The sequence below is a fragment of the Halyomorpha halys genome, unplaced genomic scaffold (genome assembly GCF_000696795.3).
Source record: "Halyomorpha halys isolate HHAL.00 unplaced genomic scaffold, Hhal_1.1 Scaffold494.1, whole genome shotgun sequence".
NCBI lineage: Eukaryota > Metazoa > Arthropoda > Insecta > Hemiptera > Pentatomidae > Halyomorpha > Halyomorpha halys.
The window spans coordinates 587,062-610,298 of record NW_027110283.1 but is presented as its reverse complement, the minus strand read 5'-3'; the positions used below and the strand labels follow the sequence as shown (position 1 = coordinate 610,298).

At 31.6% G+C, this 23,237-nt stretch overlaps 1 protein-coding gene across 4 annotated transcripts in view; it reads left to right on the top strand.

Annotated features, from left to right (window-relative positions):
• Positions 1–23,237, top strand: part of LOC106683558 (cubilin) — a 285,361-nt gene that overhangs the window by 236,824 nt on the left and 25,300 nt on the right. For 3 of the 4 annotated variants that reach the window (XM_067048435.1, XM_067048436.1, XM_067048433.1), the window contains 4 exons: positions 735–912; positions 7,606–7,688; positions 16,738–16,869; positions 22,868–23,075. In XM_067048435.1, the coding sequence (XP_066904536.1) occupies positions 735–912; positions 7,606–7,688; positions 16,738–16,869; positions 22,868–23,075 (601 nt within the window). The remainder of the gene's footprint in view (positions 1–734; positions 913–7,605; positions 7,689–16,737; positions 16,870–22,867; positions 23,076–23,237) is intronic. The other variant, XM_067048434.1, reaches the window with a different exon arrangement.

The window sequence follows — 23,237 nt, the reverse complement described above, 5'->3', positions numbered from 1 at the left end:
TATGTTAAATAAAAAATAAATTGCTAAAGTTAATTAACAAGATTCGAAACATTGTATTTACATCGAATTGAAAGAGTTTGAAATATGCAATTTTAAACATGCGCGAATATGCCATTGTTTGGCAAACGTGTAGAGGCATATTTAGTACTCTCAATTAGAAAACAACTTTTTATTTTGACGTTTTATTCTTATACAACATTAGGTGTTTGCATGCCATTTGGAATGGCACTATTCGTAATAAATATTATTCTACTGAAATGAACAATTAATACTAGTTGTTAGTATGTATTATATTGACAGACGAACGGTTGTCTAGAATATTTTTTGTATAAGTGACTTGCAAGCTGTAAAACTTTTAATAAAAGGAAGATGGTCCGAGTACGTTCAAAATAAAACTTAGATAGTGATTAAACTATTTCTATTGAGCCAACGTTTCGCCCAACCTTGCATGGCTTCATCAGGGCTTCCAGACTGGAAGTTATTGCTAAAGTGAACACTTCCCTGATGAAGTTCTGCAACGTGGGGCGAAACGTTGGCACAATATAAATTCTTCAATGACTATTTTAGTTGTTCTTTGATCGCACCCGGACTATGTTCCTTTTATTATTACACACGGTCAATCAGTGATCTTCCTGTCAAACTTTTATTAACATGTGTTTTTATGAATCTTTCAAATTAATTGCTTTCATATATATGTATATATTTATACTAATAATAAATAATTATTGTTGCAGAGTGCGACCGTACGTTCGTGAGCCGGGCTGGGGGGCCGCAGAACGGCACATTCGAGTCACCAACGTTCCTGAACCCTGACGGCGACTCCCGGCAGTGCGTCTATATCTTCCTCGCCGGGCCCAGCCAGAGGGCCGAGGTCGTCTTCACTGCTTTCCAGCTCAGGGGCACTCCCCCAGAGTAAGTATTTATTCTTAATTGATATCATGATAGTATATTTTTCATTTATATTAATATATTATAAAATTTATATTTAAACATGACAATGAAGTAAAATGAAATAAAACAAAAACTGTTCAAAAAGTCATGGTCAAGAGAAGCTGAAACCAAATTTTTAATAATGATAAATAATAAATAACTTTTCGTTTCCTTGCTGCTACGAATACTCATTGCATAACAATCATATAGTAAAGACCAGTAAGATGTTTTTAAACCACTTTAATGTTTTCCATAACAATCTGCTATCCTTTGCACATATTGCTATTCCGTTGTGTCATGAAAACCCCTGAACAGGCCTGTAACGACTTTCTGTTTTTCTAAACAGAATGCAAGATCAGCAAAGAGTATCCGCTCAGGAATTCATGGTTCCTCTCAACATATTTTCATGGATAACTCTGAATTTTCATGAGCCTGTCAGGAATATTTAATATGTAACATTATTCATGCCATATTCATTAGTAATATCTATATTAGCCTATCTATAGCCTGTTATATTGTTTAGTTTCATATTGACATAGTATAAACAACGTTATTAAAATAAAAACATAAACCAACGTATGACAGTTGGAGAAGTAGCTTTGTGAAATAAGTGAAAAAACTAAGCTTGAACTAGATTATTAAAAAGTCCAAAATATTTGTGAGATTTGAACAATAATCACTCCAAGAGATATTTACATCCAGGAATAAGTTATTAAAATTTTATCAATATCAAAATTTATCCCAAATTACAATTAAATATTCACAGTTCACTAAGACATCCAACCCAACTTAACAACAGACAACTCTTTTTAATACATTAAACTTTTCGCACAAGTTAAACTATCAAGCAAACACTTTAAAATCATATTGTACAACCAATCTTACACAATAAAACAACTCAATGAGTGAACTTTATAAAATTTCGGGTGTCCCAAGACTTTTTTCATTTATTTTATTTTTGCAATGTGCAAATACTATAGGCTGTACTAATTATTCAACCAACATTATTCAGTATAACAGGACCAATCCGAGTAAATTATTAACACCTACAAATACTCTTATCTTAAGAAACAAATACAGTTATTCAGATAATATTCTAGAAATAAAAGCCTTTATTATGTAATGCCTGACTAATACCTTTAATATCAGATTTGGATAGGAATCATTATAAGATTAATTTCATAACATCTTCAATTACATGTTTCATTTGCAATATTACACAAGGTTTTGAAGAACGATTGTACTGAACTGATAGTAAAACAATTACAATTACTGTCATTTTCTAAATTTATTGCTATTACTCCATATAATTACAATAATTATAATTAATATCCCAAATTACAATTACCTCATGATGCTAAGTAATTGAAATCACAATTACATGTAATTTGACTAATATGTTAATTCAGCTTATTTGAACTTATTGCTTTTAAGAAGAAGTCCAAGTTCAAATAAAATCTATAATCCAGCGAGCGATTATAAAATAAATTTTATATTTATTTTCAGCATCTTCGAAAATAAATAAATGAACCGTAAAATGTAAATAAATCTTTACATCAGCCCGTAATATTAAACTGGATATCATTTTCATATTTTAGAGCCATTGTGAGACAGATGTTTTCCGTTCTGGTGTTGAATATTTGTAATCAAAAGAAAGTAACTATAATTACTTGTAATTATAGGGTAAAAATAACTCACATAGAATGAAACGCAGAGCAAGATCGAAGAGGCATAGGACCAGATTTCCAACTGACAAAACATATTACACCAAATTGACTAACAAACTTAAAGTGGAAATTAGAAAATACAAAATTCAAAATTTAATTAACTTTACTGAGAATCTTACCACTGACAAATCATTATGTAGCATACCATTAAGATATTATTTCAAATTTACTTGATGTATTTTATGTACAGTTGTAAATATCAATAAATAAATTTTTAAAAAACATAAGAATGTAATTGGTGATATCAACTACTTTGGCTAAACTTCTAACCGTGGTACCACAATTACAATTACAGTAGTTCATTAAGTAATTTCAATTACAACTATTTATAATTGTAATCGTGTTTCTCCAATCTCAAATTATAAAAATTGGCAAGTAATTGTAATTACAATAACTTTTTGCCCAACTCTGGCCCACTGTGTCCTAATGGAATTCACTTCAATTTCTACAATCTTCCCTTCACTCGTACTTATTGAACTCATGGTTCTAACAGTTACAATCCATATCTAAAAGTTATTATAAAATTGTTGTCACATGAGCCCGTTCATTAAGTGATCAACGACTATAGATTTACAATTTAAAAAAAAATTATTAACAGAAGAAACATGGCCTAGCTCTAATAATACTGTTTCAATCGGCGCCCAACTATAGAGGTAACTAGTCTAATAACTAGTATTAGACAAGAAGCCCAGACTGGTGGAGATTTTCCTTGATACCGAAGAGATGTATCACCTTCATCTTTCTCCTGACGGCTCGAGAATCCAACGAGACCATTAATCCTCAATAGAGGGCACCACGAGCCCAGCTCAATCTACCTCACTAGATAAATCTTATTCCCTAATAACGCTTGTCATCATTCATAGATATTCCTAAATCAATGAGCAAATCCATTCCTTTGATTAATATACTGAATAATGGAAAACGTAATTGTTAATAATAATAACCTTATTTTGTTATTTATTTAGTACTGTAATACTCAAACTGCACCAGATTTTCAGTTCTTTGTTCTTATGACAAAAAAAAATGGGATAATCAAAAAGGATATGGTTGCCTACCTAAAGTTCTACAATTTAAATCATCATTTTTAGTTGATATGTATCAGTTTTACCACTAATCCCATTAGTTCAGTGTAGATAATCTAAAAGCCCGGTGCTTTGACACCTTCAAATAATTTTATAAATTACAATAATATGACAGTAACAACATTGAAACCGGTTTGTATAATAAGAATAAATTGCAATGCCAACTATCAAACATGAAACTGGAATAGCAAAATGTAATATACAGGCTTGGCTGCGAAAATTCAATTGAAATAATATTTATAGAAGAGGCAAAAAAAAATACTGAAAACCAGAATAAAACATGTCACAAATTGTAATAACTAATATAAATTGCACAGCATTGGCTAACCATAAATTTAATTTTAAAAATCATTACAATCCAAAATCCTACGTAAAATCCTTGATGCTCCTTATTACGTCACAAATAAACTCATTCACAAAGACCTTAACCTCCCATTCGTTACAGAATTGGCCCAAAACAGATATGCGTCTTTTTATTCCAAACTCCTTAACCATCCTAACCCATTAATTCTTAATCTTTCATCCTTAACAATCCCTGATAATCCTCCGAGGCGTCTGAAAAGAAGATGGCCACGAGACCTTCTAGTTTAAAATAATGTTTGAAGTACCACCAATGGGTGGTTCCTTCCCAAGATTTTCAATTGTATTTGAAACATACTACATATTTACCTATTATATTATTTTGTACAGTTGTAAATTACAATAAATAAACAATAAAAAATGAAATAAAAAAATTAAAATTACACCCCAATATACAAGACATAAACACAGAAAGCAGAACAATCTTAGAAGTAATCTACATAAGCAATAATATTAACATTTCTGAAACCTACAAAACAATAAAATTCTATAATATTCAATCTGAATAACTAAATGTATTAAATATAAACAAATTAATAGGGAGGTAGACACTGCACATATAATATAAACTTCACACTGCCGTATTGATATTGAAGAGATAATATGTTGAATAACTTAATATTGATATGTGCTAAAGGAACAGATTAATATATTAGTGCCGTCCGTAGCTCAGGTGGTTGAGGCCCGGGTCTTAGTCACCTGGGAACTTTGCGGTGCCGGTTCGATCCGGCCTGGGATGTGGAATTTTCTTTGCTGTGGCGGTCCCACGTAATGAAAGCTTCACCTCTAACCATGATAAGAACAGGCTGGTTACTTCTAGATAATCCTCTTCGCCCCCTCGTATACCAAAAATGACTAGGAAGGGGGGCATTAAAAAAAAAAGATGAATATATCAACAGTGAATGATAATGTTTAAACAACGGAATGTTATTTTATTAATTATGTAACCATAAGAAACAATTTCGAAAAAGAAATGGATGTACTTTACAATAACGTAAAATTGAATATATGTTGATAAATGTTACAACTGGAATAATAGTTTTAGAAGATGGGGAAACCCGAAACGTTGTACTAATAAATATAGAATATTGATAATATTCTAAGGAAGTCTATTTTCACCTCAACAACATCGTTTAGGAGTTATAAGTGAAAAAAAAACGAATTCTTGACTTTATGAAATTAATTAACTAATTAGTACGAAATGCGTTTTCTTGTCAAGTGTGATAGATTTTTTTAAAAAATTATTTGCAGATGTATGCTCTATGAGCTGGATTTTATTCATCGAGCCCCAGCCCCTTTTTGTATTATTTATTGTAGACCTAATTCCCAACCTAGAGTTCGTATTTTTAAAACAGCACTTAATAATAAGTTAGAGCAAAAAATATTATCATTGTGACATAGAGAGCCGAGAGACGAAGAGAGAAGTAGTATATTGAGGAGGAGCTATGACTCCCTTATTGTCAGCATCCATCTCCTTTGAGGCAGTCTCCTATTTCCTTCCTTCCAGGCTATTACTGTCCGACCATGTCTTTCAACGCTCCCTCACAATAATCTTTACGCCCTACGTGTTTTAGTCCTTAAAAGCTCCCATAACAACTTTTCTCCCTTATGCTTTTTTTAAAGTGATCTATCCTAAGTGAATATATAATTAAATATTTAGAATAAAAAAATTAACTTCATATCCTATAAAAATGTGTTTGAGTAATTTTATATTTATTGTATATGAATTGGAATATTAGTATCATTTTGTCACAATTATATAGTTATCATTTTGGAATAATAAGATGAGAATGAATTTCACGAAATATTTTAGATTGTAGAACCTCCATACGAAAATACGAATTTAACCTTTTGGTTACCTTAGAAATCTTGGTTAAATTGTGGATAGATCTATCGCATTCACAGAACATACAAATACAAAAAGCAGATACAGAAAAAAAATGTAATATGGTTCAGATGAAGAAAGAGCACGCTAGACCTAAAACATAAAATCGAAAAACAATGGAAAGTAAATAGGAATGCGCACGCCTTATTCATCGATTTCAAAGTAGCCTATGATTCCTTGGACAGAAACTGTCTTTGGAAGATTATCAGCTTAACATCCCCGGGATGTGGGTAAGACTGATAAAAGCGTGTGCAAATGGTCCTAAATTCAGTCCTGATTCAAGGGTAAGTATCTGAAGCCTTTGAAGTCAGAAAATGTCAGAGACAGAGAGATGGATTCTGCTGGGTTTGGTGCGCTTCGGAATGAAGCATAAAATCCTAGCGTATGCAGGGGACATTTCGGTCCTAGGAAGTAACCGGGATGGCATGGAAAGACACAAAAACTTTAATAAGAGAAACAGAGGAAATTGGCTTGCAAGTAAACCATATGATTCTAAGTGGAAAAATCGATCCTAACGATTTGGTCTGCGTGAATGGGAAATCGTTTACGATAATAAACATTTTCAAATGCCTCAGCTCCGCAATAACCTCAATAAAATGACTGAAATATACCAGCGTATAAGAAGTGCCAACAGAGCCTTTCTCTGACAAGAAACCTGAAATCTGGAAAAATCTGAAACAAAGGAAGGAAATGCCACGATGCAGCTATCTCTGATATACGGCTACTATATCTGCACACTAAAAGGTACCCTAGAAAGTAGAATCGAGAAATTAGAAGGGAAAATCCTCCGAACAATTACAGAAGATATTTGAGATCAGAGACAACACATGGAGGAGAAAAACTAACAGTGAACTGCTAGCAGTTAACTAGCAGTGATTAGTCAGTCAAGACAAAGAGGTTAATATGGGCGGGACATGTGACTCGAAGCAATCCATCAGGACGCCTTTACACAACAATGCAGTATAGTAGGCAAGAGAACACGTAAGAGGCCGAAAACCAGATAGATAGAAAAAATCAAGAAAGTTGCAAAGGAACGGCTTGCAGCAAACTGGAAAGCAGTAGCCTAAGATAGGCAGGCGTGGTGAGCCAACAACGTTTGTTGAGCCAGCCAATAAAAAAAAAAACACTCATATATAACTTACCAGCACTTGGATTTAAAGACTTGAAAAAAGAGAACAGAATATAAACGCAGGCTTACTAGAATGATACTGCTTTATTCTCTCTGTAATGCTTCCTATATACGTTATCGGCGTTTATTTACATAGGGAGATAGGATTAAGACTGCATAGAGGCCTTGTCCTACCATATCTTTATATATATAAATTGACAGTGTCAGCAAGTACAACTGTCACCCTTATAAGATTGATAATGTTCAAATAAAATATTTTAAAATATGAGTATTTATGGATCTAACTTTTATATCTTTGTTTTTTTAGCTGTCTAGTAAAGGTCTTGAGTTTACCTCACTGTGATTTTTATGAATGAAGATTCATTATATATGGCTAGGGAGAATTCCAAAACTTAATGTGTCACAATTATATCAAGTTTATTCACATTTGCTTCTTATAATACTATATTATAATAACTTGTGATTCTTAATGTTTGAAATGGTGTGTTGCAGGTGCAACCACGAGTACTTGGACGTCTACTCGGAGGTTCAGCAGCCCGAGGCCTCGGAGCTGATCAACTCTCCGTTCGGAGGTAGCTCTTCCATTTACACCGGCCAGAGGAACCATTACGTAGAGTCTAGTCTAGTGTAGACAGTAAAGAGTCGAGTAGATAGAGAGTAGACCGCCTAGCGTAGTTTAGAAAATACTTTTTTATCATGTACTCAAACACAACAAAAAAACGTTTGTTGTCACAGTAACAAATATTGTACTAATTATTCAAATTATGAATCTTATTTTATTTTATCGTATTTCTGTACTGTATTATCGTAATTCTGAATGCATTATTATTATAGCTTTGAGGATCATAATTCTTTTTCTCGTTACCATGCGAGACAATAATGAATTCCATTGATTTTTATTTTAATATTTAAGTATGTTTATAAATCATTTATTGATGAGAATTTGACCTGAATTTAGCATTAATTATTAAATCTCAAAAATTATAGTATTACGAGTTTTATATTTCTCCAAACTACAATAATTAATTATTTTAATAATTAACTAACAACTTTTAATTATCAAATAATCTATCGAGGTAGTTAAAAAAATACAAATCATGTACCTAAAAGTAAAATTGTAAGACACACTTGTGTTAGTTAAACGGATTGGTTATATATTTTAATAGTTTAAAATTTATAAAAGAAAATACAATAAATATCTTTAAAAAAGATATTAAGAATGCAATGCTAAAGGCAAAAAAAAATTGATTTCAAGATTATACAGTAATGCAAGAAATTCATAATAATTTCAATAAATTATATTATTTCTAAAAATTTATTTTAAATGTTTTCTATCCTATTTCCTTTTCGATTTATTTATTATTCATATTTTTTGCTGCTGTTTCTTTTGCGATATATATTTTTCCTTTCTCTTACTTATATTAAGATTTCTATTAATGTATAATAAATGATAGACACTAACAAAGTAGTATCGTGTGCTATACAACCAACATTCAAATAATGAATGTAAGCTACAAACAATCCTACAACTAGAAAGTGCTAGATTCGCCTCGTCAGTGCACAGTGGATAACCGATTAGACACAAAACAAGAAGCGACAAAGACGTGATAATGGAGCTAGTTCCTACAATAAGTGGTCTCCAAGATCTATGCAAGAGATACAATGGAAGCCCCCATCTGATTCGCTGACGTCTCCCCCAATCACCACTTCGCTTACTACTCGAGGCGACCTAGATACAATCCTCTTGTACACCCACCACCCTCCCTGCATTGTGCAAGTGTCCTCACTCATCGATAGAGCCTTGCTGTAGAAAATATTACAAGTTTTATAAATAGTACGACTATTTCATGATTAATTATGAAATAGGAAGATTACCATTAGACTGTATTTTACTAATTAGAGTATATGGTCAGCGTGGCGGTCAAAAAAAGGTATACAAAATAGCGGCATAAACAAAGTATTATTAACCATCGTTTCGCCCCACGCACATCAGAGCAAAAGGAAACCGAGGCACAAACTATATGTATATAAATATATACTTTAATATTTATGTTATTAAGGAACGAAATAAACTAAAAGAATCTTAACCGAGTAATTAATAATAAAAAGTACAGTAATGAATGACAGAATTGAATGTAGATTATATTATATTACATGTATTTATTGGTTTAAATTGTAACGTAGCTATGAAATCTGGCCCAATAGGCATTAGTAAATTAGTACATCAATATTCAAAGTTAATATTAAAATACAATATTTCGATTATAATTTTTAACACGAACGAGCAAACTGAGAATAAATACTTCAATAAATTCATACATTCATACATAGGTATACAACATAATACCTTTTTGATTTAATATCTTATATAGTTAAAATTTATAGTATTGTACAAATAATAATAATAATAAAAAATAATTTTTATCATTCCCAACAATAATTATAAACAAATGTATATAGCAGTTATAGAAATTAGCGAGTTTGTACATGAATTGTTAATCATATTTATATACTTGTCCTTCGTATTTAAAACTAAAGGTTTGTATAATTCGTCAAAAAAAGAAAATAAAACCGCGTAAGAAAACAAAATATATTAATTAACTGGTCAAGGCTTTTAGCTAATTTATTGTTTTGGTTACTTTTAAGTATATTAACTCTGTTCTTTCGACTAATTTTTTTCTTCTTCTTTTTAATAAGATCAATAATATTTAACTTACTAAAAATATTTGAAATTTTTAGTGTTAGAAACCTGTATCTAAAGTAAAAAAAAAAAAAAAAACTGTTGAAAGTTCTCAAAATTTAAATTTCTTTAGATGGCAATAATGTGATATATGTAAAAGCTACCCAAATTAATTCTTATTAATCTTAATGTATAAAGATGTACCATTGGAGTAATAATTAGCGAAAAATAATTATCAGAAGTGGTGACAAATATGATGAACAGAAGGTAAAATTGATGAAGGCAAAAGTGATGAAATAAATGGATATAATGGAAGAAAATATCAAGGGTATAGATAAAGTTACTTCATTCAGGAAGGTGAATAGAATATATATTTTTAAAAATAATTTGTCTATTTAATTACTTTTATTTATGATCCTCGTATATTGCTACTTCTATTTTTTTCTCTACTTACTATTACAATGGTACATTTTTAATTCTATCATACATTACTGTAGTTGTTACTATTAATTAATCTGTTCATTTAATTTTATATGCTTTTGGTTTACTTCAGTCTTTTTTATATAATTTTCTATGAGCATTCTTTTAATCTTATCATATTTTACAATGATAGTATCTTGTTCTCATTTAGCGCTGATGAAACGTGGCGAGAAACGTTGCTATAGAAATAAAATATTTAAATTATTGAAAACGACTTTCATAGAACTAAAATTAAATTAGCTAATCAGAATATTAGTTATATTCACATTGTGAAATAGAAAGAAAAACGATTCCTCATCTAATTCTAGATGAGAAGAAATATAGTTGATAGCTATATTTCTTCTCATCTAGAATTAGATAAAATCACCTCATCTAATTCTAGATGATAAATTTTAATCTAATATGGTTATAGAATTTTTCGAGAACATAATAAGGCCTTAGTACAGTATCAGCGGAGGAGTGGGATTCCATTTTATATTCATTACAGAACCCCTAGAACTTTTGGGAATATCTTATAAATATGTTTTTATATTTTTTCACCCACTAAATTTGGACACCTCCAGCGGCCCCTTTAGCATCAAATGAGCTAAAATAAGTTGAAAATAGGATTGTTTTATAGGCTGAACAATACCACAAAAGTGGGGTTGAATTTCCGTAGATTGGTGCATTAATGAAACAATTAAATACTTTACAAAATTTTTCCAAAAAAAAAAAATATGGGGAAAATAAATGAAAGAGCTCTGCTGTTTACCCATTTTAAATTACATTTATTTTTTGCAGGTATTGTTTATTTATTGCATATATGATTGTTACATTTCGATCTATCATATTACATCTTTTCATCAAATAGTTTCAGAAAATGTTTTGAGACGATTTTTCTTGTTATTTGAAGTATATATTCCGCTCTCTCAACTACCTTTAACCATAAAACCCTGACCCAGTTTCACGGTTACTTAAGTTTTCAGCCATGTTTAATGCAGCATGTGATGTGGGTCTTCTAGGCTGAGTTTAGTCGAACACAATAGATTTTATGTATCAGCTATGGTCCATCGACTAGTTCACCAATTTTGGCATGAAAAAACCCTTACTGTGCATGCTCCTGACAGTTTGAAAGTCAAAAGTGATCGTTAGAACTCGGTGACAGAATAATTAGTTTGCGTTCAGATACCCCTCTCACCCTTCGTCCAAGACATCAATTTTTAAGAAATGAATCGATGTATTGAAATGAAAAATAGCTCGTGTGGATGATATCTATCATCAATCATTAAGTTAAATGAAGTTTCATTCTATAACACAATAAACGCGGTTGATGACACATTTTCGCCAAAGGAGGTCACTTTTCTAGCTTGTGTTTGTAGGAAGAGCTCTAACTTCTCTCTTTCACCTTGGATTGTCCCGAACCGTGTTTAGTATATTCCTAGCATCAACAAGCTACAATCGTTCTGGGTTCTGTCGCCTTTAAGAATATTTACACTCAAATATTATTATTATTGAATGTATTGAAATGTATATTCTTAAGTATATAAATTTATTTAGTTATGTGTTCTTTTTTTATACCCACACAATTGCAAAAACATTTTGTATATTTTCAAAAGTTTTTTATTTAAAAAAAAATTTTTTCCATTGTTTTGGATTATTTCACGTTATCTATATGTTTTATAGTGATGTTTACCAAATCACTTCCTTGCCATTCGTCTATAATAGTATTTCCTTACGACGTACTGCCCCTTAATGGGTTGTAGCGGTGCGGATTTGAATTTAAATGTTTTATAGAAAATGTGGTGATATACAAAAATGTTTTAGAGTTCTAATTCATGCATAAAAGCTGTTAGCATACATAGATTTAGTGGCATACTCTTTATAGTTAAAAACAGCTACCCAAACTTTATTTGGCTAACTATCACATTTTAACATTACCTAATGCTTATTAAAATAAAATGAATAGAAAATATTAATAGAAAACATCGTGATTGTCCAGGGTAGCCCCCGCGGTCAAAGTATTTATCGTGTAATTTAGGGCGCTGCTGCTATACTACATTCCTTAGTTAAATTATCTCATCAGCAAAATTACAATTCTTCTTTTTATATATTTAAATACTGTGACGTGTTCCATATGTTCTACTGACTTAAAATAACCCATCTGCTTCATTCATAGCGTAATTATTAAATGTTTGAAATTTATGTAAAATTCCCTAATGCACAAAAAATGTATAAAACCTCTTTTTTTATATTGTATCGCCTATATTGCATTTATATTGAATATTTCGTCTTACTTGACTGGAGGAACGTTAAATATACGTTATGGGATACCTTGAGGATCCCAAACCATAGAAAGAATAATAGTTAGAGCGGAAAAATCTTTTAACATACGAACAGTTACAGACCGCCCTTCATGATAATGTTGATAGTGAAAGAATTGCACCACATCGATAGTAGCTTGAAATATGATTAATGATCTCTAAAGTCTTTGAGGACAGATGTTATGCTAGCCTTAAATCATAAGGGCCTTTAAGTGAGAAGCCATATTTTTAAAAAGAAGTCATTTGTATCACAAACGATCTACCTCATTGACAGATTATCACTCTCTTTGAATAGTGAATACCATAAAGAAAACAGACATTGAGAAAATTTATGTTTTATCCTAGACCAGAAGAAAATATTTTAGAAACATTGAAGAGATAAAGACTTTTTAAATATGAAAAGTATTCATATTTATGTAAATTATTTGCAAAAAAAAAAAAATATATATATATGTCTCTCCAAGAATTTTGAAAAAATTTCGATTTAAAGATTTTTGTCTCAATTAGCTTCAAATTAAAAATATATACATTTTAAATACTGAGTTTTTTGTTTTAGAAATATTCGACTACTAACAATACTGGGAATGTTTTTCGCAGATTCTTCTCGCCAACATATAATTTTTTATACTAAAATCTGCAGGAAAATTATAATTTAAAATTGATATTCTAGAATTGCACCAAAGGACTTCACGGTCACCATATTTTGCCTTCTCGAACATTTTCCAATGCATCTAAATACTAGAGGAAAAAACTAACTTTAACTTCATTGAGGCATGTTTAAATAGAGATTTTTCAAAATCGTTGAAGGAGCATTATTTTTAGGCAAATACTCTCCATTCGAAAGAAATTTCCCTCAATTTTTCAGAAAATAAATTTATTTGAACCAGTTTAAAAATACCGTAAACTTGAAAATTACCAGAGTACAACTAAAGAAGTATGAATTAAATATATGAATACCGCTTAATTAATTTATAAAAACATTATACTTTTTACCGTTTGCAATCTTTTGTTTGTTTACGATATTCAATGTGTATCTAAAACGTCATTTCAGTAATAGGCAAAATAACATAATGTAAAATATAGAACGCAAAATAGTAAAAGTCTCCTAAAACGGTTATGGCAGAAGAGGGAAGCAAATAAAATCAAGGGAATTTTCCCATAACTCTCCTCGAAATTACTCATAGAATAGCCTTATAAATTATTTGCATTACTGGCATGCCTATATCATTACTCGAGTGAAATTGTACGTGTAAAAATCTTCTTAAAATTGAAAAAAATAAAATTTTAATTTACTAAAAACCTTTTTAAATTCGCATCAATAAAATGTAAATTAGGTTGTAACATCTCCATAAATTAATGCTAGCCTTTATTAAAAATAAAATAATGTAAAAAAGTAAATAAAGACTTAAAGGTGAAGGTTATATAGAAATAAAAATGCATTATTATGCAGTATTACCAAGAATTATTTCATAATAATTATTTTTGATTTCCAAATCATAATAGTGTAAAAAATTGGTGAAGTAATTTAAATGAATATTATTCCATTACTTATGTGAAAAACTTTGAGATAATGAAAATCGTTATCAAAAGTTCTTTTGGCATTATTTTTAATTCATTTTAATTAACCTAGCATACTTGTATTTCATTCAAACTGGGAGAAAGACTCCAAATAGAGACAAAAAAGTTGTATTTATTTTTCTTTTAGGATAATAATAGTAAAGAATTTTACAAAAGGACAAGAAATAAATCTGATTTAAGTGAGGAGGTCCAGTGGCCACAAGTTTAAAACATTAAAATTAAACAACTTGCACAAGGATTGAAACTTAAATTAACTTTTGCCAAAATATATGTTGTGAAACATTCCTTGCAACCGAAAGCAAGACAGGAGAGTGTCTCTTTCCAAAGCGAAATCAGTCCCTCTCCTGAATCATTTCAAGGGGTTCACTGCTTAAGCCGGCCGCATTTGCGTCTTCTAGAACTAAGACATTTCGTTTCTTTTGATTTATTCAATATCATGCGAATATTTTTAATTTCTTTGTACTACTATTAAATTATTTTATAATCCTGGGAGAAATTACGTGCTCATGTACATAAATGCAATAACAGCCATTACTTAGTCATCGTACATAATATCATATTATAAATAAATTTGATTAAGTCATTCAAAGATTTTCTCATTAGTATCGTTAAATTCCCAAAACTATTTTTGTAGGCCTTTTTTTATGTTCTTATGTGAATGTTACCAAAATTGTTCAATATAAGTAAGAATTTTTAATTTTTCATAAAATTCGTAACAAATCTGAATACCGGAGGGGAAGTGATGATGTTTGCCTCAAACGGGATATCAAATTCAGGACTGATCCACACCGAAGAAGAATAAGAAAACAGATTAATGCCAAACACGAGGACAATGTGGATGAGGAGAAAATGGGCAAGTAAAAAGGCCTATAATGGAGGGAATCCATCACTGCCACCTCTGAATATTTACCAACTCTCTTTTCACTGGAACGCCATTTTATTACGATTAGTGGAGAACAGACTACGCATTCTATTTGTATTCACTAATCACTGTCACTCAGGTGTTTTTGTTTTTCTGAAAGACCGTCTCAGATCTTTTATTCTAACTAATTATAGGAGGTAGACATTTAAAAAAAAATAATAACTGCAAATATTTACGTTTATAGAAAGAAATCTAATACTGGTTACTTTAGTCACCTTTAATTTACAACTCAGTTCTAAAAATAAATTCTTAGACACAATCATTGAATAGAAACTGATAACTCAAGAAGGATATTGAAAAAAAAAGTTCAGACACAAGTTGGGAATTTGAACTATGTAATGTTTAATTTTTGAACAAGAATAAGTAGAGAAAGGATCATGTGAGTCCAGAAGGGGAATGCATGGCGCAAGTTACGCCATCAAAATTTTTGGGCACACATTTTTTATATGAACGGGAGGTGATTTGTTTGGGAAGAATGAGAGAGGGCAATCGACCTCCTGGAGTTTGTGGCCTTATGGACACTCCTGGTGAGATTATATTCGTTGAAAGATTAAGATTCCCTGTAATTTATAACATTCAGCCACAAAGGTGACAGACACACATACACAGTGATAGACACGGACTACTAACCGACATACTCTTGACTCAATAATCTGGTGAATCCCATAGCCATTCGATTGATATCGATTAATCCCCCGAATCCCAAAATATCTTATGCCTCAATCCCTCATCGAATGCATTCTCTATGCAGAAAAAGAGGTCTCCTTAACCCGTTTTCCAATTATTCAGTGATATCAACCACACGCACACATGGGACTTGGAAAAAAAAAACTTTCAGAGCCACAAAAATCATAAAAATATAACCATATTCATAGTTCTTAAAATTTTTTAGACAAATGAACTATATTTGATATTTTGTGATTTTACAGTGATAAGTTCAGAATCTCGTGATAAGTATCACAAAAACATCAATTTTTCACTTTTTTATCGAAGTAATAAGACTAGAGAAATAAATATTTATAAAATAAAGATTCATTGATATTTGTCAAAAGCTCTTCCTAGTCCCAGAATAATGCATTAAAGGTAGGGCCACTCTCCTACAACCTGGCCAAATATAGATTGGCAAAAATTTTCTTCTAATGTTTCTCTCCACATCTAATGATAATTGACAATGATATACCGATCAAACTACTCGTCAAAAATCGATTTTGCAGGAACATATTGGACCAAGTTGGACATGAGTGTAGGTTGGCCATTTTAAAATACAAAAATGTATTTTCAAATGTATATGACTCAATCAAAAAATGAGCAGCTCTCTCCCTCTTATTTAATAGGCGATTCACTTAACTTTGTGTATTTTTTATTTCTATGATTCAGTTATCGATATAAAAATATATATTACAGTTAAACGGCTGAATTAATTAACGGAAAATAATTATTTTCTCTTTCTTTTTCCTCTTTTTTTTGTTTTAGGAAGGAATGTGAAGTCAAATTGGTAACTGTTTCAGAAATACCTAATATGTCGTAAATATATCTAATATGATAATCTATGTACTGAACATATGTATTCCTACCAAATATAAATATAGTATATGTATAAGCTTAAATTTCATACAATAGACGCACTACGTGCACATACTTAACAGCTGTGCTACCCCCTACAGGTCGGTTCTGCGGCCCAATCCCTCCCCGAAGAAGAATATCCCTCTACCGGGCCCTCGCCCTTAGCTTTTATACGGACAAGAACTACACGACACCAGAGCTGTTCAAGGGGAGATACGCCTTCATCAATGACTGTAAGTAATAGTAATTAAATTTAATTACTTTTATAATATTACATATATTACTTCAATGTATGTGCACTAATATTTTGTATTTGATGATACACATTTCAGACGATTTTTCAAGGTTTTGTTAAAACAGACGGTATGAGTTTCATCTTCGAACTACCAAGCACTCACTCAAAGATGCATGTATATTTCACATGATAAAATTTATAAAACCATAATATGAATGCACGGCAGACCGGGCCGGTGCAACCAATTTCACTCCTGCCTTTTAAATAAATGCATATATTAGAAAGAGAAAGGTCAGGGTAGAGTGGAGCTGTGTAGCCTATTAAACACATGTTCAACACTTGCCACAAATCGAAAATAACTCCAAATGCTAGGTAATAAAGAAAGTGAGCAGTTTGTGGCAGGCGAAGTAAGAGCTCCAAGACCTCGTGATTGCAACGACGTTAGTTCGAATCCAGCCAGGAAGATCGACTTTTTATTTCTGTAACAGTACCATGAAATGAAAACTTGACTCCCCACCATTGTAAGATTTATATAGAACCCTGTAGACAACCATCCTTCATCCTCCAATATGTCAGAACTATTCATAGACATCAACTAATCCAAATAACAGGGATGTGGCGGCCGTGCGGGTTGGGGCGTAGGTTCCATAGCGCTTGGGTCACAACGTTGTGGGTTCGATTCCCACCTGGGGCAGTTAATATTTATTTTTCGGTGGTCCCGAAAAATTAATCTTGAGACACCCACCTTGGTTAGTACGCGGCGGAAATTGTGGTTGCCGCCAGGGGATGGCAAAAAAGACCATGAAGCTCACTTGCCGAACTTGTTCCCCCACCAAATACCAATGTCAATCCAAATAACACAATCTAAAGGTGCCTCTACACGTTTTCCAAACTACGACCAATCCGCGCACGCGCAAGCATGTAGTTGAGTTATTTGGATTGACTAGAACACGTTGGCCTGAATTTATTGCCGACCCGTTGAGAGTCTGTTTTTAAAAACAAATCAAATGACACTCGTGTTGCATCCATGCTTGCCTGATGATTGCCTGGTCACAGTCTGCGTCTGCTTCTTCACCTTAATCTTCTTGTATTGGTGGCTCGCCGATTTCGGGTAGTTGAGCCCTCCCTAACGTAAAGTGCTTCGGGCCGACCACCTCCTTCCCCCCGTAGATGAACTCCCTGAAGAAGGGATAATTCTCCTCCTCCATCAGACGAGGGAGGTCCGACTTGACGAGGGCGAATATCCCGGTTTTCCTCAACAACTTAGCATAAAACATGTGGGAACTGGCCAGAAATTGTCAAATAAATAGAAACACCTGTAAATTCGTCAACCCTAATCATTTCCTTAATATCGTGTTTTAACAAAAAATAAAATAAAATATGAAATTTTAAAACTTGGAGCTTATAGAACTTTTTAGCAGATCTAATCAGTATTTTTTAAATTTAAACAAAATATAACTGAGTTTCTATGTGTAAGATACATACTTTCTACATTACTTTTTTATTCCAGAGATATAGAAATTTTAGTTTCATTTTTTAAAAATATATTTACTATTTAAAGGAATTAAATTACTATTTTTTTACTAATTGCAGTGCACTGAAATTTGGATTTTCAGACGGACAAAAAGAAAAAAGTGCAATTTAAAAGGCAAAATATTTTTTGAAAACAGCATTAATGAAAAATGCTTTTTAATAAAAAAAAAAAATAGAACTTAAATTCATTTTTGAATAAATAAAATTATTTTCAATTTAAAATTACGTATGACCACAAATTAATAAGAACTTGGCATTGTTCAGGTGTTATAAAGAATAAAGAAGTGGATAAAGGGTGTAAATAAATTCCTGAAAAGAAATATACTAAAGTCTTAACAAATAAAACCCTTTGGAACTTAAGTTGTAGGATTACAACTAATTATGTATATTTGAAGAAGAAATATTTTAAATGTAAAACCCCCATAAGCCAGCAAAATACCAATCCTCCTACCGTCCTATCTCTCTATTACCTATCATGGGAAAAATCCTCGAAAAACACATTTTGAAACGCTTATACTCCATCCTTGATTCCTATCATATAATACCAGATCACCAATTTAGATTCCGAACCTCTCATTCCACTATCCAGCAATGTCATCCTGTGGCGGACGTTGTCACGTCTTCTTTAGAGCGTGGAATGTACTGCACGGGAGTCTTTTTCGACGTCTTTTTTAGAACAGGCTTTTGATTGAGTCTGGCACCTGGGACTGCTTTACAAACTCCGTAAATTCCTACCTTTTACATACTTTCTCATTATTCGTTCCTTTCTCACTGACAGATTATTTAAAGTAAACCACAATGGTTCCTAATCATCCCTCTATTCTCAGTCCGCTGGTGTTCCTCAAGGTAGTATCCTCGGTCCCATCCTCTACACCGTCTATACAGCTGACATTCCAACCAATCCTAACACTATCCTCACCACATATGGCGATGACACATGTGTGCTCGCAGTTAATAATAACCCTTTAATTGCATCCCAAACTCTACAATGCCATATCACAGTCCTCGAAGAATGGTGTCGTAATTGGAGGATTAAAATAAATTCCGACAAATCCCATCAAATTACCTTTACCCTACGTCATAAATCTACTGACTGCCCTACAGTATACTTCAATAATGTTGCCCTTACCCCTGTTGAACAGATCCGCTACCTTGGACTCCATCTGGACAAACGATTAACCTGGAATCCTCACACAAGACAGGAAACAGCACGTGGATTTCGACTATTACAGCACTTACTAGACAAACGGTCCAAACTTCCAATTCATTACAAAAGACTGATTTACATGACAATTATAAGGCCTATCTGGACATACGGCGTTGAGCTTTGGGGCTCCACTAAACCTTCGAATTCCTCTAGTATCCAATCCTTACAATCCAAAATCCTTCATAAAATCCTAAATGCTCCCTACTTTGTCACAAATAAAGTCATCCACAAAGACCTTAATGTTCCATTTGTAACCGATCTAGCTCGAACCAGATATCAATTCTTCCATTACAAACTCCCTAATCTTGCTTCCTCTTTTATTCCGGACAATCCTCCGAGGCGTCTGAAAAGAAGATGTCCTCGAGACCTTATATTGTAAAAATGTTTTTAGAGTGCTTCCAATGGGTAGTTTCTCTACATGTTTGTACCATACCATTATGATTTCCTCAAATTTACTTGATGTATTTACGTACAGTTGTAATCACACAGTCACGTACGTGACAGTTGTAAATATCAATAAATAAATTTTTAAAAAAATTTAAAGCCCACATGAATTCCTACTGTGTGGATAAACCTTTTCTTAAACTAAGCATATCTGAGGCAAAACCTTGATCATCGTACAAAAACGTGTTTTTTTTTTTTAATTTTCTTGTTTTGAGCTGAAATTAAAAAAAAAAAAAAAATTATATTATAACTTGTGCACAATTTATTTTTTTTCTGGGGAGCATTATCCACTTTTTAATATTGAATAAAAAGGAAAAACTTGAGTTTATCAATAACAGTAGGCATTTATAATGCTAAAATTAAGCATTATTGCATTTTTTTAAAAAAAACAAGAAATAGTAATAGTTCTAGGTTACTGTAAATTTAATTAATTAGGTTACTGTTATTTTTAAAAAATAATAATAATAGTAATTGTGAAATTTAGGATTCTTCTCTACAATCATTTTTTTTAAAGGACCTTCTTCTAATGTGAGGGGCTTATACTTTTTCTAGCTAAGTCCATTGCAAAAGGAAGGGGAGATTATGCTAGCGGAATATCAGAGGATAATGTCTGAATTGATGAAGTAAAACGAGAATCGATGATTCCTAGCGACTAAGCGGGCATCATATCTAATGAAGACAATTCATTAATCAAACTAAGGTTAGCTCTCTGTATCGGCTCATTCATTGTCCATCTTCCATTGTCGGCTCTTCGAAGCTTTTACCCCATCATCACGGCTTTTGTCTTCGTCTATATTTAGTAACGCTAAGTCTCTAATACAAAAGGAAATAGATTTATCAAGTTAAGAAGCTCATCAATATCTCACGAAATTTATTTAAAAAAAAGCTTTAAAAAATTAATTTTCTTATTTAGTCAACTCTGGTCTAACCATGAGGTAATTTAAGGCAGGCATCCCTCAAGTGAGAGAAAAGCGACAACACAAAAAACACTCAATTTTATGAATATATCTCTCTATAAAAAAAAAATCAAGAATAATGTAACTTTTGTTGCATCATTTGAAGTTAGAAATTTCTTTGAGATCTCAAAGTACCAGGTGAATAGGCAAAACAAATTTAAACAATATAGGTGACAAACCACTAACCACATAATAACATAACATAATGTTAATTGGATCCATAAAATAATGTTAGTTGGTTATAAAGAGTATAATGTTAACTTGTCACTATCAGTTGACCCTTGACCACCTGTGATAACAAAGAGAGATTCACTTAAGAGTCAACTCGGTAAAGTACTTTTCATATTGATTTATATCTTTGAGGAGTGTCCCTGACATAGAGAGATCATGTGAAAATGTGCTGTAATTCGAAAACCCTTCAGGACCTAGGATTCTAATTGAGTAAAATATTAACGAAACCATTGAATTCATAAACACTATCTGATTTTTTAACATAAATTTATAATGAATCGGATATCAACTATCATTATCATAAATCATCCTTATTACAAATTACCATATTAATTATCAAGAATTATCTTAAACTATCAAAATTAACATAAATTGTCATCTTCTCATCTCTTTCAATTAATACATCTATAAATGACATAAAAAGTCATAAAACGGATATGTTTTTAGTTACAAATGACATAATATAATAATAGCATAAATAATCTATGTAATATCCATACACATAACATACAATACAATTTGTTTCAGAGCCATTGCTCTCAGAAAATACTAGTACTTCTAGTACACAAAAGAAAGTGAGGAAAAAGGGAAAAATTCCCAAGAAAAAGGTTTCATTTTAAATAAGCACCCCATAAAAAAAAAAAAAAAAAAATAATTCCATATATTTTTTATGTTCTTTTTTTAGTGTTAAATCTAGCTTGTAGAAAAAAATAAACTGAGAATAAAATTATGTGTATTCGAACTAAAAGGATATTTGTATTAAAAATAAACTCCACAAAATTATTCATTCCAGGACTTTTTTATGCTAGGAGAAATGGACTCTGTCCAACTTTGTTTTTCATAGCTGAATTTCCTATGATGTTGAGAAAAGTTCACTTCTTATAGACTACTTTCTCACAGAACAAACCACTAAACTTTTATTTTCTACATCTAGGCTGGAGATATTTTTCTTTTTCATATTGGCAGGTTTAGTGACTATGTGGCACATATATTCTTAATGAGATATGGAAGTTGATTTATTGTGGAATTTTAAAACAAAATTAAGAACATTTTTAGACTCTGATTTTGAGAAAGATAGCCATGTAAACAAATAATTTAATTTTAATACAATATTAAAAAGATTTAAAATTTTGTTCAAACATTGCCTACAGCTTTTAGCAGTTTAATTGGTTAAGAGTCCATTATTAATAGTTTTGTTTTTTCAGCAAATGGGTGGACCATTAATTTCTTGCGAGAAAGAAAAATTTTTATCCATCAATTTTTAAGGTTTTAAAATAAACTTATTATAACCACAGAATTGTAAAATTTTATTACGTAATAAAAACTAAAACCTTAAACTTTAATTTTCTCTGTTTGCAGTTTTGTGACCAAAATCATTCTTCCCATGGGCTCTTCAATGATAAGTGTGTGTTTGTTAAAAGTATGATTCAAAACCAAAACCTGTGGGTTTAACATTTTCAGGAATATAATTTTTGGTGGATTTTCTAAACCCAAATAAAATCAATAAGAATTTAGTACTAACTAGATCCAATTTTTGTACTAACACTGTTAAAATTACGAATCATAATGATGAAAGACCTTGGTTCTAGAAGGGATATGTATTTGATTTATTTATTTAATTCTAGCTGAGTACCAGATTGGGACTGCAGCACCACACATACCCTGTTCTTACACGATTCAGGCTTCTGTGCGACGTACTGGTAACATCCTTTCTCCAACTTACCCGGGGACATATCCCAAGGACCTGGTCTGCTCCTATCTCTTCCTGGGTAGTCCTGGCCAGAGGGTTCGCCTTGAGTTCAGGGACTTTGATCTCTTCTTTGGCGGTCCACAGTAAGTAGTCTTTCATTCTATAAAATTTATCTAAATTGTCCATTTTTGTTGACCATAACTGAGGTTGCAGCTAGGGAAATAACACATGAGCCTTTTCATTTTTTTTTTATAATTTAAAACTTTAAATTTTATACTTTTTTATGATTTTATAAATAATTTTAT